This window comes from Sceloporus undulatus, chromosome 2 (assembly GCF_019175285.1).
Source record: "Sceloporus undulatus isolate JIND9_A2432 ecotype Alabama chromosome 2, SceUnd_v1.1, whole genome shotgun sequence".
Taxonomy (NCBI): Eukaryota; Metazoa; Chordata; class Lepidosauria; order Squamata; family Phrynosomatidae; genus Sceloporus; species Sceloporus undulatus.
In genome coordinates this window covers 228,027,575-228,046,744 of record NC_056523.1, presented here as the reverse complement: position 1 = coordinate 228,046,744, position 19,170 = coordinate 228,027,575, and the positions used below count along the sequence as shown (strand labels likewise).

The window sequence follows — 19,170 nt, the reverse complement described above, 5'->3', positions numbered from 1 at the left end:
ATTATATATATCTCCTTCTCCATCCATGCATCCATCCTTGCTACTACTCAGCTGCCCTTTTTTCTTGGAAAGAAAATTTATCTTTAAAAAAAAGCAAGAAATGGTCTACCACCATAAAGAAAAAACCCTTCATTGCCAGAAATAATCCTTTCACCTCTTTAACTGCCCTGCTCAATGCTAGGGAATTTGGGATATAGTTTTGTGAGACATTTAATCTTCTCTGTCAGATGGTCTGGAGCCACAACGTTCCATCTCTAGCACCGAGCCAGGGCAGTTAAAGCGGACTCAAACTGGATTATTTCTGCAGTGTGTTTTGGACCTAAGTCACCAGCCATCACATTTTGAGTTTGAAGGGTGTGGTTAAATCTCAGGTCCCTTCCCTGCACCAGAGTAATATGTTCAGGTCAAGCCTTCACTTCTCGCATTGTGACACAAGGTTGGGTCAAGAAGGTGGCACCGGAGGACTGGCAAAATGGCTGATAGGGAGCTTTACCACTCCAAGGCAGAGTACATATTTGGTTTGCAGAAGCCCCAAGTTGACCCACTTGCATTTGCAGGTAGACAGTACTGAGGAAGAGGGGCAGTGTCTTACTTTGTAAAAACATGCCTTCCTGTGCCGCTGTGGTGGATCCAACAGGGTTTTTTAAGGACACTTAAAAACAACAACAGTCAGTCCTGGTTTTCCTTTACACCAAAGCTGCTGAACTTCCTCTTTTTTTTATAATTGATATGTATGGCACTTCACAACAGGAACATTTATAACTACTTCAATATAAAATACTAGAATACAGTACTAAAATGGAATGTAAACTAGAACAGTAAATATCAGTGCGCAAAAAAAAAAAGCTCACACACAAACACAAAATACAGGATAAAACAGACAACCAATTATAGTAAAAATATAGAGCATTAATCTGAAATTCCTTTTTTAAATAATAATTCTTTATTTCATTACAACACACAAACAAACATAGACAAATCTGAAATTCCCAAAGTTTAGAAAGCTTAATCTTCAGATGTTTTGGTCCATGATTCCCATATTTTTACCATTAGCCATGTGGCATGGAACTCATAGGTATTATAGGCCACTGTTGGGCCAGAGGTTTCCTATTTCAGCTGCATACTATAGGCCGTGATGGCGAAACTATGGCACGCATGCCAGAGGTGGCACTCAGAGCCCTCTCTGTGGGCACACATGCTGTCACTCTAACACAGAGTTTGCCAGAGTTTCTTACTAGAAAGCCAGAGAGACGTGCACTTTGCCATAAATAAGTGGGGTCTGGGTTGCAGTTTGGGCACTCGGTCTGTAAAGTTCACCATCACTGCTATAGGCACAAATGGGAAGAAAACCATGGCACTGGGGCAAGAGATGCCACTAGGAGAAACAGGGCTCAGCAGGTGTAATGTTGTTGACAGAAGGGGGCTGGGTGTTGCTGGCTCAAACTGATTCTTCCTATCTTTCTGTGTCTCTCCCTTCCCTTGTGCTGTTGTTAGGTTCATGTACTGGACTGACTGGCACTGTCTGCAAAAATCGCCAAAGTGGGCTTGAATGGAGTGGACAACTTTTCCTTGGTGACAGAAGGTGTCCAGTGGCCTAATGGAATAACACTTGGTTATGTCCTGTTAGCTGTGCAAAATTTCCCCACAAAGATAGGTTGGGACAGGGGAAGCTCTTCAGTGGGCGGCCGGGGGGGGGGGGGAGGCAATTTTGCATGTTATACGTTCCTACTGCAAGACAGACCCCTCCCTCTTGCTGCCATTCCCTGGTACAAATCTACATTTAGTTCCTAAAAGAAGGTGCTTGGGAAATGGGTCACTTGTTTTAGACTGAAATTGCACTTCTTTGATGCTTTGATTCTAACCTAAATCGGGTGGGAATACCCTACACACCTATTTAGCAGCAAACATGTTTGTTGTTTGTTTGTTCTGCCATGACACCAAATTCAACAAGCCATAGGAAGACATCAGTTGGGAAAAGGCAGGAGCTGCAAAAATAGCTTTGCAGGGCTGGATGTAGTTTCAGGGCTGATTTTTTTAGCAAAAAAGCAGATTTTGCATTATTGGTCATTTAATAACACCCTGCTCTTTTTATTTTTTTAATTTTTATTTTTATTATAAAGATTCATACATTGAATACTGTTATTTAATACATAATTTGTATATATATTTCTTACATTCTATTACATTTTGTCTAATATCTTTAATATCCCACCTCAGTGCTCCCTTCCCCGGAGCCATTTCCATCCTCTTATTCCATCCAAATCTCAGTTCCTCTCATGGGGTAATCTTCCATCTTCTATTCTCAATACTTTCTCAATAGATTCTTTCCAAATTCCATCAATATTGCTTCTTTCCCTAATTCCATTTTTACTCTAAATTTGCAGGTCAATTTATCATTATCCCTAATTTCCATACCTCTTTATACCAGTCCTCCAATTCTTACAGTTATTTCGTTTTCCACATCTTGCTATAATTAGTCTCACTGCTGTAATCAAATTTGTTACCAGATTTTTTTTCTTCTTTTTTCAATTTCTCTATTATATAATGCAATATACTATATTTGGACTTCTGTCTATTTTATATTCATAAGACTTTCTATTATCACTTTTCCTCAAATTTTTGGTAAATATTTTACATTGCCACCACATATGCTATATGACTCTATCTCTGACAACCCTCTCAGCAATTTTTTGAAGTTTCTTATCATTATGTAATCTCCCTGGTGTCAAATACCATTTCTAAATCCATTTATAATATTTTCCTTAACCGTACCAATAAATTCTTCAAGTGTCTTTGGCCTATTAGACAGGCATAAAGTACGTCCCCGGGATGTACTAGGGTTAGGAAAGGGCGTCCATTCTGGACGCCCTAACCCTAGTACGTCCTGGGGACATAAAAGTGGCGGCGCCCGTTCTACACCGGTGCCGCCATTTTGACGTCGTGGACGCCTAGCGTCTACATGTCGCATGGCACTGATGATGTCATGAATGCACCCTTGGCACCTTGCCGTCATTAGCGTGCGCAGAAGAAGCACCTTTTGGGGCTTCTTTTTACTCCGCCCGGGGCCGCTTGGTATGTAAGCTGCGGCTCCCTCGCAGAGCAAGCGGAGGTGCTGCCAGACCGCCCTTTTCCGGCAGTCTGTAAAGGCCTTTGTTCCCAAATTTATACCCCACTCTTCCAGCCAAAAGGCTATTAGAGCGGCTTACAAATTGTTAATTAAATATGTTAAAAGTAATTGGTTTTGTTGCTCACTTACTACTGCCAAAGTAATTGGTTTCTGTTAAGAATTTGCTTGGGAAGGGTATCAAGAGAAAAGATGTTTGTTGAGTAAAAACTGAGATCTTAAACAACTGATTCTGATTTCCACCCAATGGCAAGGAACCAAGCATGGTACTTAGTTGTTTGGGTAGCGTTTTCTAATTTCTTCCTTAAGAAGTGTGACAGTTGTATGTAAAGTGAAGTCAGGGTTTTAGAGGTTGATATGAAGAATCTTGACCGAAATTGATAGCCTTTCTTTGCAACCTCTGGCTCCCTTTGAAAGATGCTCCCTATAGTGAACCATCAAGGGATGCAGTGATAAGTGAATGAAATATTCGTTGCACAAGTTTCTTGCTCTCCATTCTCATCTTCACATTGTTTGGCCAGTCTCTGTTCATAAAAACATAAAGGCATAATTTGACATCTTTCTTCTCTGCTGACTTAGTCAACCAGCGCCTCTACTGGGTAGACTCCAAGTACCACTCGGTCTCCAGCATTGATGTGGATGGAGGGGAAACAGGAAGACCATCCTTGTGAACGAGGAGAAATTGGCTCACCCTTTTGCATCACAGTCTTTGAGGTGAGGCACAATATGCCTGAATGCAGTTGGGAATGCCTGTAGTCAAGAGATGGAGCTTCAGGTTGAGATGTTGCATTTGAGAGACTGAATGAGCTCCTCTCTTCTTTCCCCTGATTTGTTGCAAAACATGCCCTCTCCTCACCAAAATTATTGCTTATCCATTGTTGCTCCCTTTCTGCAAAAATGTCTGCTCTCTCTGTATAATTTCTCTTTTGGCGAGATGAATGTAGTTGCTTTGAAACTTGAAATCTTCGGAACAACTGCTTCTAACTGTTTCTTTGGTTGGGACTTGGAATAGCAGCTTACAATTGCAGCAGTACATTAACTGGGTTTAATACTGCAGAAGCAGAACAGCAGGCCTGGGAAAATTCAGAGGCACCTAGAAGCCTGTTTTTGGCCCTCAGGCCAAAGTCTGCTTCTTGTTTCCTGGATACTTCTTATGACAAAAAGGGCAGTTGTGAGAGATGCAAAGAGTCTTGCAGGACTGCATGGAGCCCTAGAGCTGCCCTTTGTCCAATTCTTGCAAATCTGAGCACTATGGTAGAAGTGCCAACAATAAAAGCAGAGTTTGGAACATTCATTTAAAAGTAATCTGTTTCATTATTTATTATTATAGCAAAGGTAGTTTTTTAAAAAACTTTAAACAATTTTTAGTTTTGTAAAATACCATGTTACATTGATTGCTTGGTGTGGGGTGTGTGTGTATTTACAATTACTATAGAACAGTGGTCATGGGATTTTCTGTGTTTTACTTTTAAACTTGGGCCCTGGGCAGCTCCGAACAGTTAGCTGTTTGTCCACATTAGCAGAGGATATGATGTTATGAGTACTTCTGGAGTGGCTGAATACATGTGGTGTTCTAATTCCTCTCAAATATTGAATTGTCCCCCAGGATAAAGTATTCTGGACGATGTTATAATGAGCTATTTACAGCGCCAATCGGATGACAGGCTCAGACATCTCAAGGTGGCACAGGACCTGTTTTCCCCAGAGGATTTGGCCCTTTTCCACTCTGTGCGCAACCGAAAGGTATCTGCTCATGTGCTACTTAAGCCCTCTCCATGCTGGATATAGAGGCGAGGCATGTTTTCCTTTCCCTTCATCTCTTTCTACTTTTGTAAAGTGCAATTTAATTGGCCTGACAGTGGGGTCTGTGTTTGTATGGTAAAAAAAAATTAGGAAGTACAAATGATAGTGGAAGATGGGCATTTTTAATAATAGCATTTACCTTTTTTGCATACCTCGGAAATTTTATTTATTTTATTTTTTTTTAAAGAAATTTTGTTGTAACGTATAACAAACAAATAAAATCATACGTTATTATTTTTTATACTCTTCATTACAATTCTTCCATACTACCTTTCCTAAGCTATCTGTGTTTGGTTTCATTCCTGTTATTTGTTCTGTTCTTGTATTATAAGTGAATAATTTTTTTGATTCTATCTTGGTAAAGAGATATTTAAATCCTAATGTATATACAATTTAAGAATCCTAGAGTTGGAAGAGACCCCAAGGGCTATCCAACCCATTCTGCATGCGAACTCACAATCAAAGATCCCCAATAGATGGCATCCAGTCTCTGCTTAAAGTCCTCCAAAGAGGAGACTCGTGAATTTCCAAAGGAGTGGTCCCCTGTCATACAACTCTTAGTGTCAGGAAGTTCCTCCTACTCTCCTATTATACAATTATCTCTTATAATTAATCCTGGAAAACAATAATCATCATTTCTCCCCACATATTACTTAGATATTTCATTATTAATTCCAATTATTTACAAATTTCCCTAAACTTTTGCATTTCATGTCAGTTTATCTAATTCGCAAGTCTAATAACTTTAATGACCAATCTTGTACCAAAACGTTGTACCCTCTTCCACTCTGAGCATACAATTCTTTTCTTTAATTTTTAAACTTTTTTAATGAAAAATGTACAAACATACAAACATCCAAAACAGACATACCAACATATTAAATAAACTACATTATACAAAGTTCTAATCACAATTCTAGTGTCCAACATCAATAACATAATATCTAGTATTTCTTTTTTTTCTCTTCATCTTCATACATAATAAATTTACAGTGCTTTTAAAGAAAGGTTGTTAATAATAATATAATATAATAATAATAATAAATATAATTCAGGTTTCATTTGTAATTTTAAATTTAGATTTTTTTCAATTACTTGATGTATAGAGCGCCAATATTTTCTCATTCTTATACCCAACCACCGTTGAAGAAATAATGTTTCTTTTCTTTTAAGCATTTGCAGCATTTATTATCTATATGCTTATCTTAAAATATATTTTTTAAATTCCTTCTTAAATCTGGTTGTTCCTTATCCTCCTTTACAGGTGTGAATTGGTGTGTGAAAGGACTGGCATTCCTAATGGAGTTGCCAGTACCTATGCCTTCCTGCCCCACAAATCACCCTCCACTCACAAGTACACCTGTGCCTGTCCTGATGGTATGCACCTAGCTGCAGTATGAAGTGCACAAAGGTTGGAGCCCAAATGGTAGTGCTATAGTGCCATAGCGGGGGCAAGTTGTGTATTGTGGCGGGTGGAGGGAGTATGTGTCTGTGAAAGAAAAGATGTGTGTTTGCTCTCCCACCCACCATTTCTGCAAAATTGGAAGGATGTCATTTTGTTGTAGCACTGATACGCTGTCTTGTCCACCACACAGATCCTGTTGTCCCTGACGCCCCAGCGCTCGCACCCACTGCAAGGACCACACCTTTGGTGAGCTTCTCTCCACATCTAAGGTCCAAGACTGACAACCAACCTCTCCCTGTCTCTACTGTGTCAAGCAAATCTGCCCTGAACACACCCACCTCTGAAATGGTCACCCTTTCCCAACAAGGTAAGGGGGGCTTGTATTTTCAGCCAGCTGCTCTTAACAAGACCCTTCAGGTACTTGCTCTCTGCAAGTCCTTCAAAGCTTCTGCACCCTTTTGGGAACTTTATTTGGTGGATTATACCTGTAGCTGAGACTCGAGTGTTTGTCCATGATGGGTTCACCTTAGAGTCACCATAAGTTGGAATGACTTGAAGGCACACAGCACACAAAGCTGAATGTTTCCACAGTGTGAGGGTTGCGGTTTTGTCTCACTACTTTGGAAAAGTTTCTTTTTGGATACAAGTCTCAGAATCCCTCAAACAAATATCTGACCATGCCAGTAGGAAAAATTCTGAAAACTGCAGTCCAAAAAAGTATCCTTTTCAAGTTAGTGAGAAAGCAGTAAATTTTTGCACTGTGAAACAACCTCAGCTTAGTGCCATCTCATAGTTTTCTCCCCTATGTACCTTAGTACTTTGCATATATTTTGTGATAGGCAAGTTTTTGTGTAACTAAGGGGGGACCAAAATGTTCATAACGGAGACTAAATTTCAGCTTTTGTCTAATCTAAAATGAAGAGGGTTGCTGTGTGAGGAAGGATTACAATGTTTTCAACTAATTTTGAAAGGTAGCCATTCAAAAACTAGAGCCATTCATATTCCCCCCCCCCCCAAATCAACCATACAGTTTGAAGAGTTTCATTTTGTGTGTTCTGTTTCTGCAGCCCGAAATGGGATCGCCGCAGAAACTGATGCGGCAAAACAAAGGGGCCCACCAGTGCTTTCTATTGTCCTGCCACTAGGTAATTCCCCCTCTTTTTTAAGACACTTTTGTGGGGTGGGATGGGTTTTCCACCAACCTACATTAACTGCTGCTGCAAATGGCAGTAGCCAAATTGTGCATTTGAACTCAAGGCATTCTTGAGCTGAGCCTCTTCTAGTATAGATCCATTAGCTCCATTATATTTATGTTTTCATTCTGCATTATTCCATATTCCATGTTTTTGTGTTGTTGTGGTACTGCAGTTCAGTTAAAACAAGTCTGCTGGACTTTTGTTTTCAGTCCTGATTTGCTTAGTCTCTTTGGGGCTTTCCTTATGTGGAAGAACTGGCGACTCAAAATACCAACAGTATCAACTTCGACAACCCTGTCTATGAAGACAACAGAAGACGGATTTCACATTTGTCGGAGTCAGGAGGATATACGTACCCATCGGTAAGCTAATATTTAAAATGGGGATCCTGATGTCTCATTGTGGGTTGTGGGTGCACTGGAGAGCATTCAGTGTACCCCCCCAAAGAGACTTTGGCCTGTTACAGACTGCCAAAATAAAGCTGCTTCGGGTCTCTTTGGAGTATGCTATTTAAATGATGCATGGGTCCTAAGAGTCCGGAGGTTGTGGCAAAAGCCCCACTTCATTCTAAGCACTGGAGTGCAGCTTGGTGCAGCTTCCGGATTCTTAGGCATGCATCATTTAAATAGCATACCTGCAAAGAGACCCGAAGCAGCTTTATTTTTGCAGTCTGTAACAGGCCTTTTTGGTTCATTTATTTTTATTTTACTCAAGGACCAGTTCACCCTCACCCCAGGCAGCTATTCTGACCTTTCCTTGGTTCCAGGAGGAGAACATCTTCAGTAAAGCCTTGTGCAAAGCCGTGGTGTGTTTATGTTTCTGGCCCCATTGTCTGCATTCATTCAGAATATAGTGACTGTCAGTTTATGGGTTTAGGACCAATGTTTCCATATATTGGGAGCACTGAGGAAGGGAAGCAATGCTCTGCTGAGTCTAGATGTTTTTCTGTTTCTCTCTTCCATCAGCTGGTTCAACTTTCAATGAATCAAGATGTTAGTTACTTAGTACTCCACACGCCAAATCGTTTAAACCTGGAATCGCGATTAGCTAAGAAGGGCTTGACCCTTTAACACGCCTGAATTAGTCTGAGCACTTAGGAATAAGTGAGTGTTTCTTTTTTTTTTTTACTAGATGGAACTTTAACCTGGCTGCCAACTTTCAACAGGCAGCGGAAATTCTTCCTTCTCCCTTTCTCTGCTGGAGTGGCTGTTTTTGTCTGGTCTCAATTCTCTTCTCTCCTTATCTCTTAGGCCTGTTACAGACAGCCAAATAAAGCTGCTTCGAGTCACAGTGGAGGTATGGTGTTTCATGATGCATGCTGTCCTAAAAGTCCAGAAGCCACACCAAAGCAGTCTGGAGTGTGGCTTTGGTGCGGCTTCTGGACTCTTAGGACACATGCATCATATGAAACCCATACCTCCACTGTGACTCGAAGCATTTATTTGGCTGTCTGTAACAGGCCTTGTTTCCCATGGTCTATGTAAAAAGTGGAGATGGGTAGCTCAAAAGAGTGCCTAGTTAAAATAGGAAATAGAAACTGGGTGCTTAAATCCCTGGTTATGCAGGTATTAAGGAAAGAGAACACATATGCATTGCTTTGGGACACTGAACATTTGCAATGAAGGCAATGAAATGGAAGGTTTAATGGGATTTGAGTGTCCTCCCCATTTCTCCCTTTTTATACTAGTTCAGAACATATTCATAACCCCAATAAGTTACTGCTACACATCAGTTTTCTTTCAGTTAGTTTCTCTTCTAAAGCAAATGAATTATCATGGGAGCAAGCAGATTTGGCTAGCCATACTATAACTGGAGTTAATTTAGAATGGTTTGTTACTATTCATAAGAGTTAGTTATTTACTTGCCTTCAATGACATTTTTCAGACAGACAGCACTATTTAACTCCATGGTGACCAACTTAAATTCAAGTTCATGAGAACTCTGCTATTTGCGGTAAGTTTGAACTCAAAGTGTCTAAGCACTCAAGTGGACCACTAAAACATGCATTCCTTCTTTTGTCAAACAGAGACAAATGGTCAGAATGGAGGGACGATGCCGCGGTGAACCTGCCTCAAGACCTGAAGTCCTTCTCTCCAGACCTTGTTGCTTGTTTCCAGGGAAGAGAATCTGGTTGCCCTGGCTTCAGTTCTCTCTCAGCCGTCCAACACACTTCCTGAATGACTTGATGGAACTTTTCCCTTTCTCCTTTATTATTTTTTCTAAAAACAGAAAGAGTGCATTGGTCACTGCTGTTTATGAAGAACATTGCAAATGAAGCTTGGCAGTCTTGTTGGGTTTTTACCTTTTGTATATTTATTTATTTTTTCTTTTTTGTATCGGTTGGCCAAGACACCGTGTCTGCTGCATTCTGTTTCTCCTCATAATCTGGGCAGGGCTTGTTTTTCTTACATGTGAAGGAGGTAAAGGGTTTAATAGAAGAGGAGAAGGCTTCTCTCTAGATGCACAGCTCAGTGTCTCAGGGTTGTTTCGGACTGGCCTTTGTGCCCTCTGCTCGCTTTTTTAAAGCTCCCACCGCAGACACAAGGCCACCCTGGAAGGAGTGGGAGGCCAGAAGCCAAGCCTGCCTTGTCTATGAGCTCAGGAACCCTTCCTCTCTCAAGCCAGCCCAGAGAAGCTTGGGAAGCGGATCCCAGCCATCCATGTCGTCAGCAAGAAAATAAGTGACTTTGTTCTCTCTGGTTCCAAAAAGCAATCAGAAACAAAGGTCCAGGTTCTGGGTTCCTGCCTGGATCCTGTTGAAAACTTGTGATCCTGTTGACCCAGGCCAGTTTTCTTCAGCCCACCTTGCATTTTGGTTTATTCTTTGGTTTCTGTTCATGGTCTGTGTTGCTCTATAGTTTTATTATATTGTATTTGCACTTGATCCCTTTTTTGTCTTCTGGCCCCCACGTGCTAGAAGGACAGAAGGAACTAACAACCAACCAAGCCCAAACCAATGAGACAAACAGGCTGAGTGTGCAGAGGAAAGAGGAGGGTGAGAGGTGTTGCATCGGCTTGGCACAGACTGTGGCTTGCTGCAGTGGACACAGGAAAAGTAGATTGTGCTGGCCAGAAACTGAAGCCATTTGTCCTGCTGTTCTAACTTAACCACAGTTGCAGTTGCCTTATGCTGTGCTTCTTTATGTCAGATCTTTCACAGCTTCTTCTGTCTTCATTTTGCTTTGCTTGCTTTTTGCTTTCCTTTACTAATGAAGGGTGGTGTTGTTGTTGTTTTATGTGGCTGGGCAAGGTGGAGGAAATGCCAAGTGACTCTTTTTTTGCTCCTCCACTCATCACTGTAGCTCCGGCTCTGCACTTTAGACAGGATAAATAGGTTTTGTATTGTGTTACTTCTGCAGTTTCATAGATGAAAGTGGGTTGAGTTGAGGCTGGTGTTGCTTCTGCCAACATTCACAGACTTTCTGTAATGACAATGGGTTATGCCCTGTGATCTGCTCAGTAATTTTTAAAATCCTGTTATTGATACATCCTTACATGTACAAAGATACAGAAACGGTGCAAATTCAAAATAGTACGGTTCAAACTTCAACATATGTCTAGCAGTGGAGGACTAAATTACATTATTCACCCATTCCCCATGTAACACCAAGCAAATGTTGGCAGGATTCTTGAATAACAATGGGCACTTTGTATTCTTGGTCTAATTCCCTTCCATTGATGGGGCAAAGCACGAAATACCAAGGAAAGTCCTCAAACCTTTTGGTCTGAAGCTGTGAAGATGAAAGGATTCCATCCTCTTTTCCTCTTATCAAGTATGTAAATAATGTATAGGTACATTGTTGTGAGATATATATACATATATATATTTCCTTGCACAAAAGTTGCCTTGTCTATTTGTACATCCGTTCATAAAAGGTATAAGTATTTATTTAAGTTTATTATTCTCTTGTTTGCTAATTTGCCTTCTCTTTGACTCTCTCTGGCTCTCTCTCTCCCTCTCTCTCTCTTCCTTTGATGCATGTCTTTTTCATTCTTAAACAAAATTGGATGGATAACTAAGTGTGTGTATGTGTATGGATGTTTCTGAGTGGGAGGGCAGATCAACTGTGATAAATAAACATGCCGTCTAACTCTGGAACAATCTGACTGTAACACATGCACGTATAGATAAGTGTACTTTTATAATGAGAATGTTTTACCACTGTTAAATCAACTGTTCCATCTCCTTACCTATGTTGATGCTTTGATTTATAAATATCCTTACTTGCTGCTCTACTGGTGCTCTTAAAGCATGCCAAAGGTGGGTGAAGCAAAACCATTAGTTTTATGTCTTTTGTAAGATCATTATATGATAATTTTTGGTTTGCATATGTTTATGAGTTAGTCTTTACAAGCTCTGTTGCAAAAAAGCTGAAGTATAAGATGTTCTGTGTCGTGGGTGGTTGAGCTGGGAGATGATTAAAACCTTTCTATATTTGATAGTATTACTTTTTGGATTCTGAAATGCTTAAATTTTGGGTATTGTTAAGGGGACTTGTATGTGGCTGTCCAAACCAGAAGCAAAAAGCTGGTCAATGGTGCTTTAACTTTTTATGTTGTAGATTGTTATGGCCTGAACAGCTGTTAATGTTCTGTTTGTATAACTGAACATGCCTGGTTTCTTGCATCTTATAATGACATTGTACTCAACTTTGTTTCTTGTTCTTCAAGTCTTTTCTGACTTATCAACCTTAAGGCGTTCTGCCACAGGTTTCTTGGGAATGATTTGTTTAAAGGATTTGTCTTACCTTCCCTGAGGCAGAGTGTGTATGACTGCCCATTGTCTAGTGGGCTTTCTAGGTGGCAGGGATTGAACCTGGTCTCAAGTCATAGACCAGTGCTCAAACCACCAAATACGCTCTTAGCTCTCTTTTTAGTCCAGAAGCCACACCAAAGCCATGCTCCAGTCTGGAGTGTGGCTTTGGTGCGGCTTCTGGACTCTTAGGACACATGCATCATTGAAACACCATACCTCCACTGTGACTCGAAGCAGCTTTATTTTGGCTGTCTGTAACAGGCCTTAGTTTCCCATGGTCATTGTAAAAAGTGGAGATGGTAGCTCAAAAGAGTGCCTAGTTAAAATAGGAAATAGAAACTGGGTGCTTAAATCCCTGGTTATGCAGGTGATTAAAGGAAAGAGAACACATATGCATTGCTTTGGGACACTGAACATTTGCAATTAAGGCAATGAAAATGGAAGGTTTAATGGGATTTGATGTCCTCCCCATTTCTCCCTTTTTATACTAGTTCAGAACATATTCATAACCCCAATAAGTTACTGCTACACATCAGTTTTCTTTCACTTAGTTTCTCTTCCTAAAGCAAATGAATTATCATGGGAGCAAGCAGATTTGGCTACAGCATACTATAACTGGAGTTAATTCAGAATGGGCTTTGTTACTATTCATAAGAGTTAGTTTACTTTGCCTTCAATGACATTTTCAGACAGACAGCACTATTTAACTCCATGGTGACCCACTTAAATTCAAGTTCATGAGAACTCTGCTATTTGCGGTAAGATTTGAACTCAAAGTGTCTAAGCACTCAAGTGGCCCACTAAAACATGCATTCATCTTTTTGTCAAACAGAGACAAATGGTCAGAATGGAGGATGATGCAGCGTGAACCTGCCTCAAGACCTGAAGTCCTTCTCTCCAGACCTTGCTGCTTGTTTCCAGGGAAGAGAATCTTGGTGCCCTGGCCTTCAGTTCTCTCTCAGCCGTCCAACACCACTTCCTGAATGACTTGATGGAACTTTTCCCTTTCTCCTTTATTATTATTTTCTAAAAACAGAAAGAGTGCATTGGTCAACTGCTGTTTATGAAGAACATTGCAAATGAAGCTTGGCAGTCTTGTTGGGTTTTTACCTTTTTGTATATTTATTTATTTTTTCTTTTTTGTATCCGGTGCTGCCAAGACACCAGTGTGTCTGCTGCATTCTGGTTCTCCTTCATAATCTGGGCAGGGCATTGTTTTCTTACATGTGAAGGAGAGTAAGGGTTTAATAGAAGAGGAGAAGGCTTCTCTCTAGATGCACAGCTCAGTGTCTCAGGGTTGTTTCAGGGACTGGCCTTTGTGCCCTGCTGCTCTGCTTTAAAAGCTCCCACCGGCAGACACAAGGCCACCTTGGAAGGAGTGGGAGGCCAGAAGCCAAGCCTGCCTTGTCTATGAGCTCAGGAACCCTTCCTCTCTCAAGCCAGCCCAGAGAAGCTTGGGAAGCGGATCCCAGCCATCCATGTCGTCAGCAAGAAATAAGTGACTTTGTTCTCTCTGGTTCCAAAGAAAAAGCAAATCAGAACACAAAGGTCCAGGTTCTGGGTCTCCTGCCTGGATCCTGTTGAAAACCTGTTGGATCCTGTTGACCCAGGGCCAGTTATTCTTCAGCCCACCTTGCATTTTGGTTTTATTCTTTGGTTCTGTTCATGGTCTGTGTTGCCCTATAGTTTTATATAATTGTATTTGCACTTGATCCCTTTCTTGGTCTCTCTGGCCCCCACATGCTAGAAGGACAAGAGGAACTCAACCAACCAACAAGCCCAAACCAATGAGACAAACAGGCTGAGTGTGCAGGAGGGAAAAGAGGAGAGGGTGTTGCATCGGCTTGGCACAGACTGTGTGGCTTGTATGCAGGTGGACACAGGAAAAGTAGATTGTGCTGGCCAGGAAACTGAAGCCATTTGTCCTGCGTGTTCTAACTTAACCACAGGTTTGCAGTTGCCTTATGCTGTGCTTCTTTATGTCAGGAATCTTTCACAGCTTCTTCTGTCTTCAATTTTGCTTTGCTTGCTTTTTATATGCTTCCTTTACTAATGAAGGGTGGTGTTGTTGTTTTATGTGGCTGGGGCAAGGTGGAGGAAATGCCAAGTGGACTCTTTTTTTGCTCCTCCACTCATCACTGTAAGCTCCGGCTCTGCACTTTAGACAGGAATAAATAGGTTTTGTATGTGTTACTTCTGCAGCTTTCATAGATGAAAGTGGGTTGAGTTGGAGCTGGTGTGTGCTTCTGCCAACATTCACAGACTTTCTGTAATGACAAATGGGTTATGCCCTGTGACTGCTCAGTAATTTTTAAAATCCTGTTAATTGATACATCCTTACATGTACAAAGATACAGAAACAGGGTGCAAATTCAAAAATAGATACTGGTTCAAACTTCAACATATGTCTAGCAGTGGAGGACTAAATTACATTTATTCACCCATTCCCCATGTAACACCAAGCAAATGTTGGCAGGATTCTTGAATAACAAATGGGCAACTTTGTATTCTTGGTCTAATTCCCTTCCATTGATGGGGCAAAGCACTAAATACCAAGGAAAAGTCCTCAAACCTTTTGGTCTGAAGCTGTGAAAGATTCCATCCTCTTTTTCCTATTATCAAGTATGTAAATAATGTATATGTACATTGTTGAGATATATATACATATATATATTTCCTTTGCACAAAAGTTGCCTTGTCTATTTGTACATACGTTCATAAAAGGTATGAGTTATTTATTTAAGTTTATATTCTTGTTGTTGCTAATTTGCCTTTCTCTTTGACTCTCTCTCTCTCTCTCTCTCTCTCTCTTCCTGTGATTATGTCCTTTTTCATTCTTAAACAAAACTTGGATGGATAAAATAAGTGTGTGTATGGATGTTTCTGAGTGGGAGGGCAGATCAACTGTGATTAAATAAAATGCAGTTCTAATCTGGAACAAATCTGACTGTGAACACATGCACTTATAGAAGTGTACTTTTAAATGAGAATGTATTCTACACTGTTACATCAAACTGTTCCAATCTCCTTACCTATGTTGATGCTTTGATTAATAAATTATCCTTACTTGCTGCTCGTACTGGTGCTCTTAACAGCAATGCCCAAAGGTGAGGGGCTGAAGCCAAAAGAACCATTAGTTTAGTCTTTTGTAAGATTCATTCATATGACTAACTTGGTGTTGGCATATTTTCTATGCATTTAGTCTTTCACAGTATCTCTAGTTGCAACACAGCATGTTCCTGCCAATTCAGCAGGGAGTGGTTGCAGCTGGAGATGATCTAAAACCATTTGCTATATTTGATTCTATTACTCTTGCGTATTCTGAAATGCTTACATTCATGTGTGTATTGCTTAAGGGGACTTGTATGTGGCTGTCCAAACCCAGAAGCACAAAAGCTGGTCAAGTGTGGCTCTACAACATTTTATGTTGTACGATTGTGTTATTGGCCTGAACAGCTGTAGAATGTTCTGCTTTGTATAACCTTGAGAACAGCCTGGTTCTCTTGCATCTGTTAATAATGACATTGTACTCAACTTTGTTCTTGTGTGCCTTCAAGTCTTTTCTGACTTATGCAACCCTAAGGCGGCTCTGCCACAAGGTTTGCTTGGGAAGATTTGTTTAGAAGGAGTTTGTCTTTACCTTCCTCTGAGGCAGAGTGTGTATGACTTGCCCACTTGTCTAGTGGGCTTTCATAGGTGAGCAGGGATTTGAACCCTGGTCCTCAGAGTCATAGACCAGCGCTCAAACCACCACACTACGCTAGCTCTCTTTGTACCAAACTAGGGGCCTTAAAATGAATTGGTTTTTCTATTGGGAGTAAAACTTGACAAGGAGGCCTTTTTTTGAAAGAAAGGATCATCTGGTTGACTCGTGGGGAAAGGAAAGAACTGTCAATGTACACTTGGTCTTTGCCTGGCACATTCAGTGCCTTCTGCTGTCAGATGAATCTTCCTCTGCCCTCTCCTATGTTTGTCATCAAAAGAGTGACAAGACCTGTGCCAACACCTCTGGCAAGTGACTGGAGTCAAAACAATAGCCTCCAGACCTACATCTGATTTTGTCACCCTTCTTTGGATAAGTGTAGGAAATGCCATTTCTAAAGATAAATTAGTAATGGTGCTAATTTGGAACCCAAAAAGTGTCCTTTTTGGTAAAGCGAAGGGAAATGACAATTTCTTTTGCTATTTTTTGTTTTCTCTGCAGAAGTCCAGTGGCTGCTCTAGCTCTTCTCATGGGGCTGTTTGGTTTTGCAGGGTCAAAAAGATAGGATCCCTTCGTGCCTTCCTCTCCATAATGAGTCTTAGGAGAATCGTATCTGTATAGAGCTGTGCTGAGCAAACCTGTAGTAGCATGATGAGATAAGACAGATTTTTAGGGGAGTTGGATGTTAAAATTTCAGTGCATCTTACATGGTATTTTTTTGTCAGAAAGGTCAGGAAATGCATGCAGAATTGTCTAGAAAGTAGAATGCTTGGGGCGGGGGGATGAACATCTGTTTGCTTGCAAACATACAAAGTCCTTTCAAACAGATAAGGTCCTTGAAGAATGACCTGAAAATTGGTGGATGACGGGGCCTGCTTGCATAAACTGACACTTTGGCCTGTTCCAGACTGCCAAAATAAAGCTGCTTCAGGTCTCTTTGGAGGTATGCTGTTTAAATGATTCATGCACCCTAAGAATCCAGAAGCTGCACCAAAGCTGTACTCCAGTGCTTAGGAATGGAGTGTGGCTTTGGCGCAACCTCTGAACTCTTAGGACCCATGCATCATTTAAATAGCATACCTCCAAAGAGACCCGAAGCAGCTTTATTTTGGCAGTCTGTAACAGGCCATAGTCTTTGCAGGATCAGGCAAAAAAATTGAGTTCAAACCCTTTTAGCTCAGAATGTTCAAGATTTTGGCTAGAAGCTAAGAAAGAAAGCACAGCTTTCTCCGCAACAGTTTCCAGCTGCCAAAGCTAAAATGCTAGAAAGCAGGAAAGAGTTACAGTCTTAAGCATTTTTTCCCAACCTGGCGTTTATAAGAATTTATTGGGCTGCAGTGTTCATGATCATGGTTTGTCAGTGCTCAATGGCTGTCTGATTGAAGGTGGACCCAAAGAATCTGGTTTTGTGCAGCTCTTTGAGCTATATGTGAGTGGCAGATGAATGGGAGGTGCCTTGGCACATGCACTGAGCTATACGTTTTTTTAAAAGTGTGTTCTCTGTTTAAAATCTATGGGAATCTTTCTCCAGAGTATACTGAAGTTCAATAAATCTTTAAATACACTGCAACTGGTTCTCTTGATTTTTCTCTTTGTGTCTCCATATTGACTTTTAGTAGAATTGTTTATTAGAAAAGTGATTGGGACTGTGGGAGGAGAAATGGGAAAATTGCTTTCTAACCAGAAGTAATTCTGGGGGAAGCTTTGGTTTGAAAGCTGGCAAAAAGGATTTCAAGAAACTGAAGTCTTGTAGATGCACAAAAAGCTGCTAAGCTGAGGAAAATTTAAAGGCAGCTTGACTGGGTTGTACATCCAGATGAAAAAGCTGATCCTTATGATCCTGTATGAGGAGGGAATCTACAGGATAAAGCATAGCAGGTGCCCAAAGATATTAACTTACAAAAATGAAATACCTGGCCTGACTCTCCACTTCCGCATGCTAGAAGCAGGTCTCTCTACCATGTTGTTGTGTGCCTTCAAGTAGTTTTGGACTTAGGGTGACCCTAAGGTGAAGCCATCGTAGGATTTTCTTGGCAAGATTTGTTCAGAGGAGGTTTGCCGTTGCCTTCCCCCTGAAGCTGAAAGTGTGTGACTTGCCTAAGGTCACCCAATGGGTTTCATGGCCAAACTGTAAACAACACCAGTCTCCAGAGTCCTTCTCCAACACTTTTAACTACTGCACCACACTTGGTTATGCTCTTAGGCCCCATACAGACTGCCAAAATAAAGCTGCTTCGGGTCACTTTGGAGGTATACTGTTTAAATGATGCATGCATCCTAAGACTCTAGAAGCTGCGCCAAATTTGCGCTCTGGTTCTTAGGACTGGATCGTGGCTTTGATGTGGCTTCTGTACTCTTAGGACGCATGCATCATTTAAACAGCATACCTCCAAAGTGACACGAAACAGCTTTATTTTGGCCTGTCTGTATGGGCCTTTAATTTTCTTTCCTTTGTCAACCATGGAAGGATGGCTGGGGGATCCTGGGAATTATGGTTTTAAAAAAGAACTTTTCCCATGTTTTTCCCATGCTAGCAATGTTATTCTTTCCTCTGCCGTGCTGCGCTTCCTCTGCATTTGGGGAGGATTTTCTAAACAGTATCCAATTACAGAGGGTGTAGTGTTGTAGTGGCTTCAGCATTGGACTAGGACACTGGGAGACCAGGGTTCGAATCCCAGCTTGGCTATGGAAACCCACTGTGTAACCTTGGACAAGTCACACACTTTCAGCCCCAGAGGATGGAAATGGCAAACCCCCTCTGAAGAAACTTGCCAAAGAACACTGTGACAGTGTTGCTTTAGGGTCGCCATAAGTCAGAAATGACTTGAAGGCACACAACAACAACAACAAATCGAATTACACTGATTTTATTTAAAAAGACAAAGTTCTTTGTAGGCTATGCCTGCATCCTATAATCCAGGTACAGTAATAGCACCGACAGCACATACAGCCTTATTCTTGAGTCTCATGTTTCTGCATTGAGCGCTCTCTCGAAGTGAGAGAACTCCATGGCAAAGCATCCCAAACTCAGCTGCCAGCAATGCCCCATCCTTGCCGTCCATCAAGGCCAGAGACAATTCACTTTGATTCAGCTCCTGCCAAGGCTTATAACTGGAAAGCAGGAGTCTGCTTAAGCAGATAGCCCAAAGAAGCACTAAGCAGTTTGTGCTAGCTTTTTAATAA

The 19,170-nt window shown here is 41.1% G+C and overlaps 1 protein-coding gene across 1 annotated transcript in view; it reads left to right on the top strand.

The window, feature by feature from the left end:
- The window catches only part of LDLR (low density lipoprotein receptor), a 36,734-nt gene extending 21,371 nt beyond the window's left edge, over nt 1-15,363 (top strand). The window contains 12 exon segments of the mRNA XM_042447728.1: nt 1,495-1,514; nt 1,517-1,612; nt 3,698-3,791; nt 6,192-6,304; nt 6,523-6,699; nt 7,400-7,477; nt 7,738-7,752; nt 7,755-7,790; nt 7,793-7,829; nt 7,831-7,868; nt 7,871-7,890; nt 13,117-15,363. Coding sequence (XP_042303662.1) covers nt 1,495-1,514; nt 1,517-1,612; nt 3,698-3,791; nt 6,192-6,304; nt 6,523-6,699; nt 7,400-7,477; nt 7,738-7,752; nt 7,755-7,790; nt 7,793-7,829; nt 7,831-7,868; nt 7,871-7,890; nt 13,117-13,152 — 760 coding nt within the window. The 3' untranslated portion in view covers nt 13,153-15,363.
- Nucleotides 15,364-19,170: the final 3,807 nt, after the last annotated feature.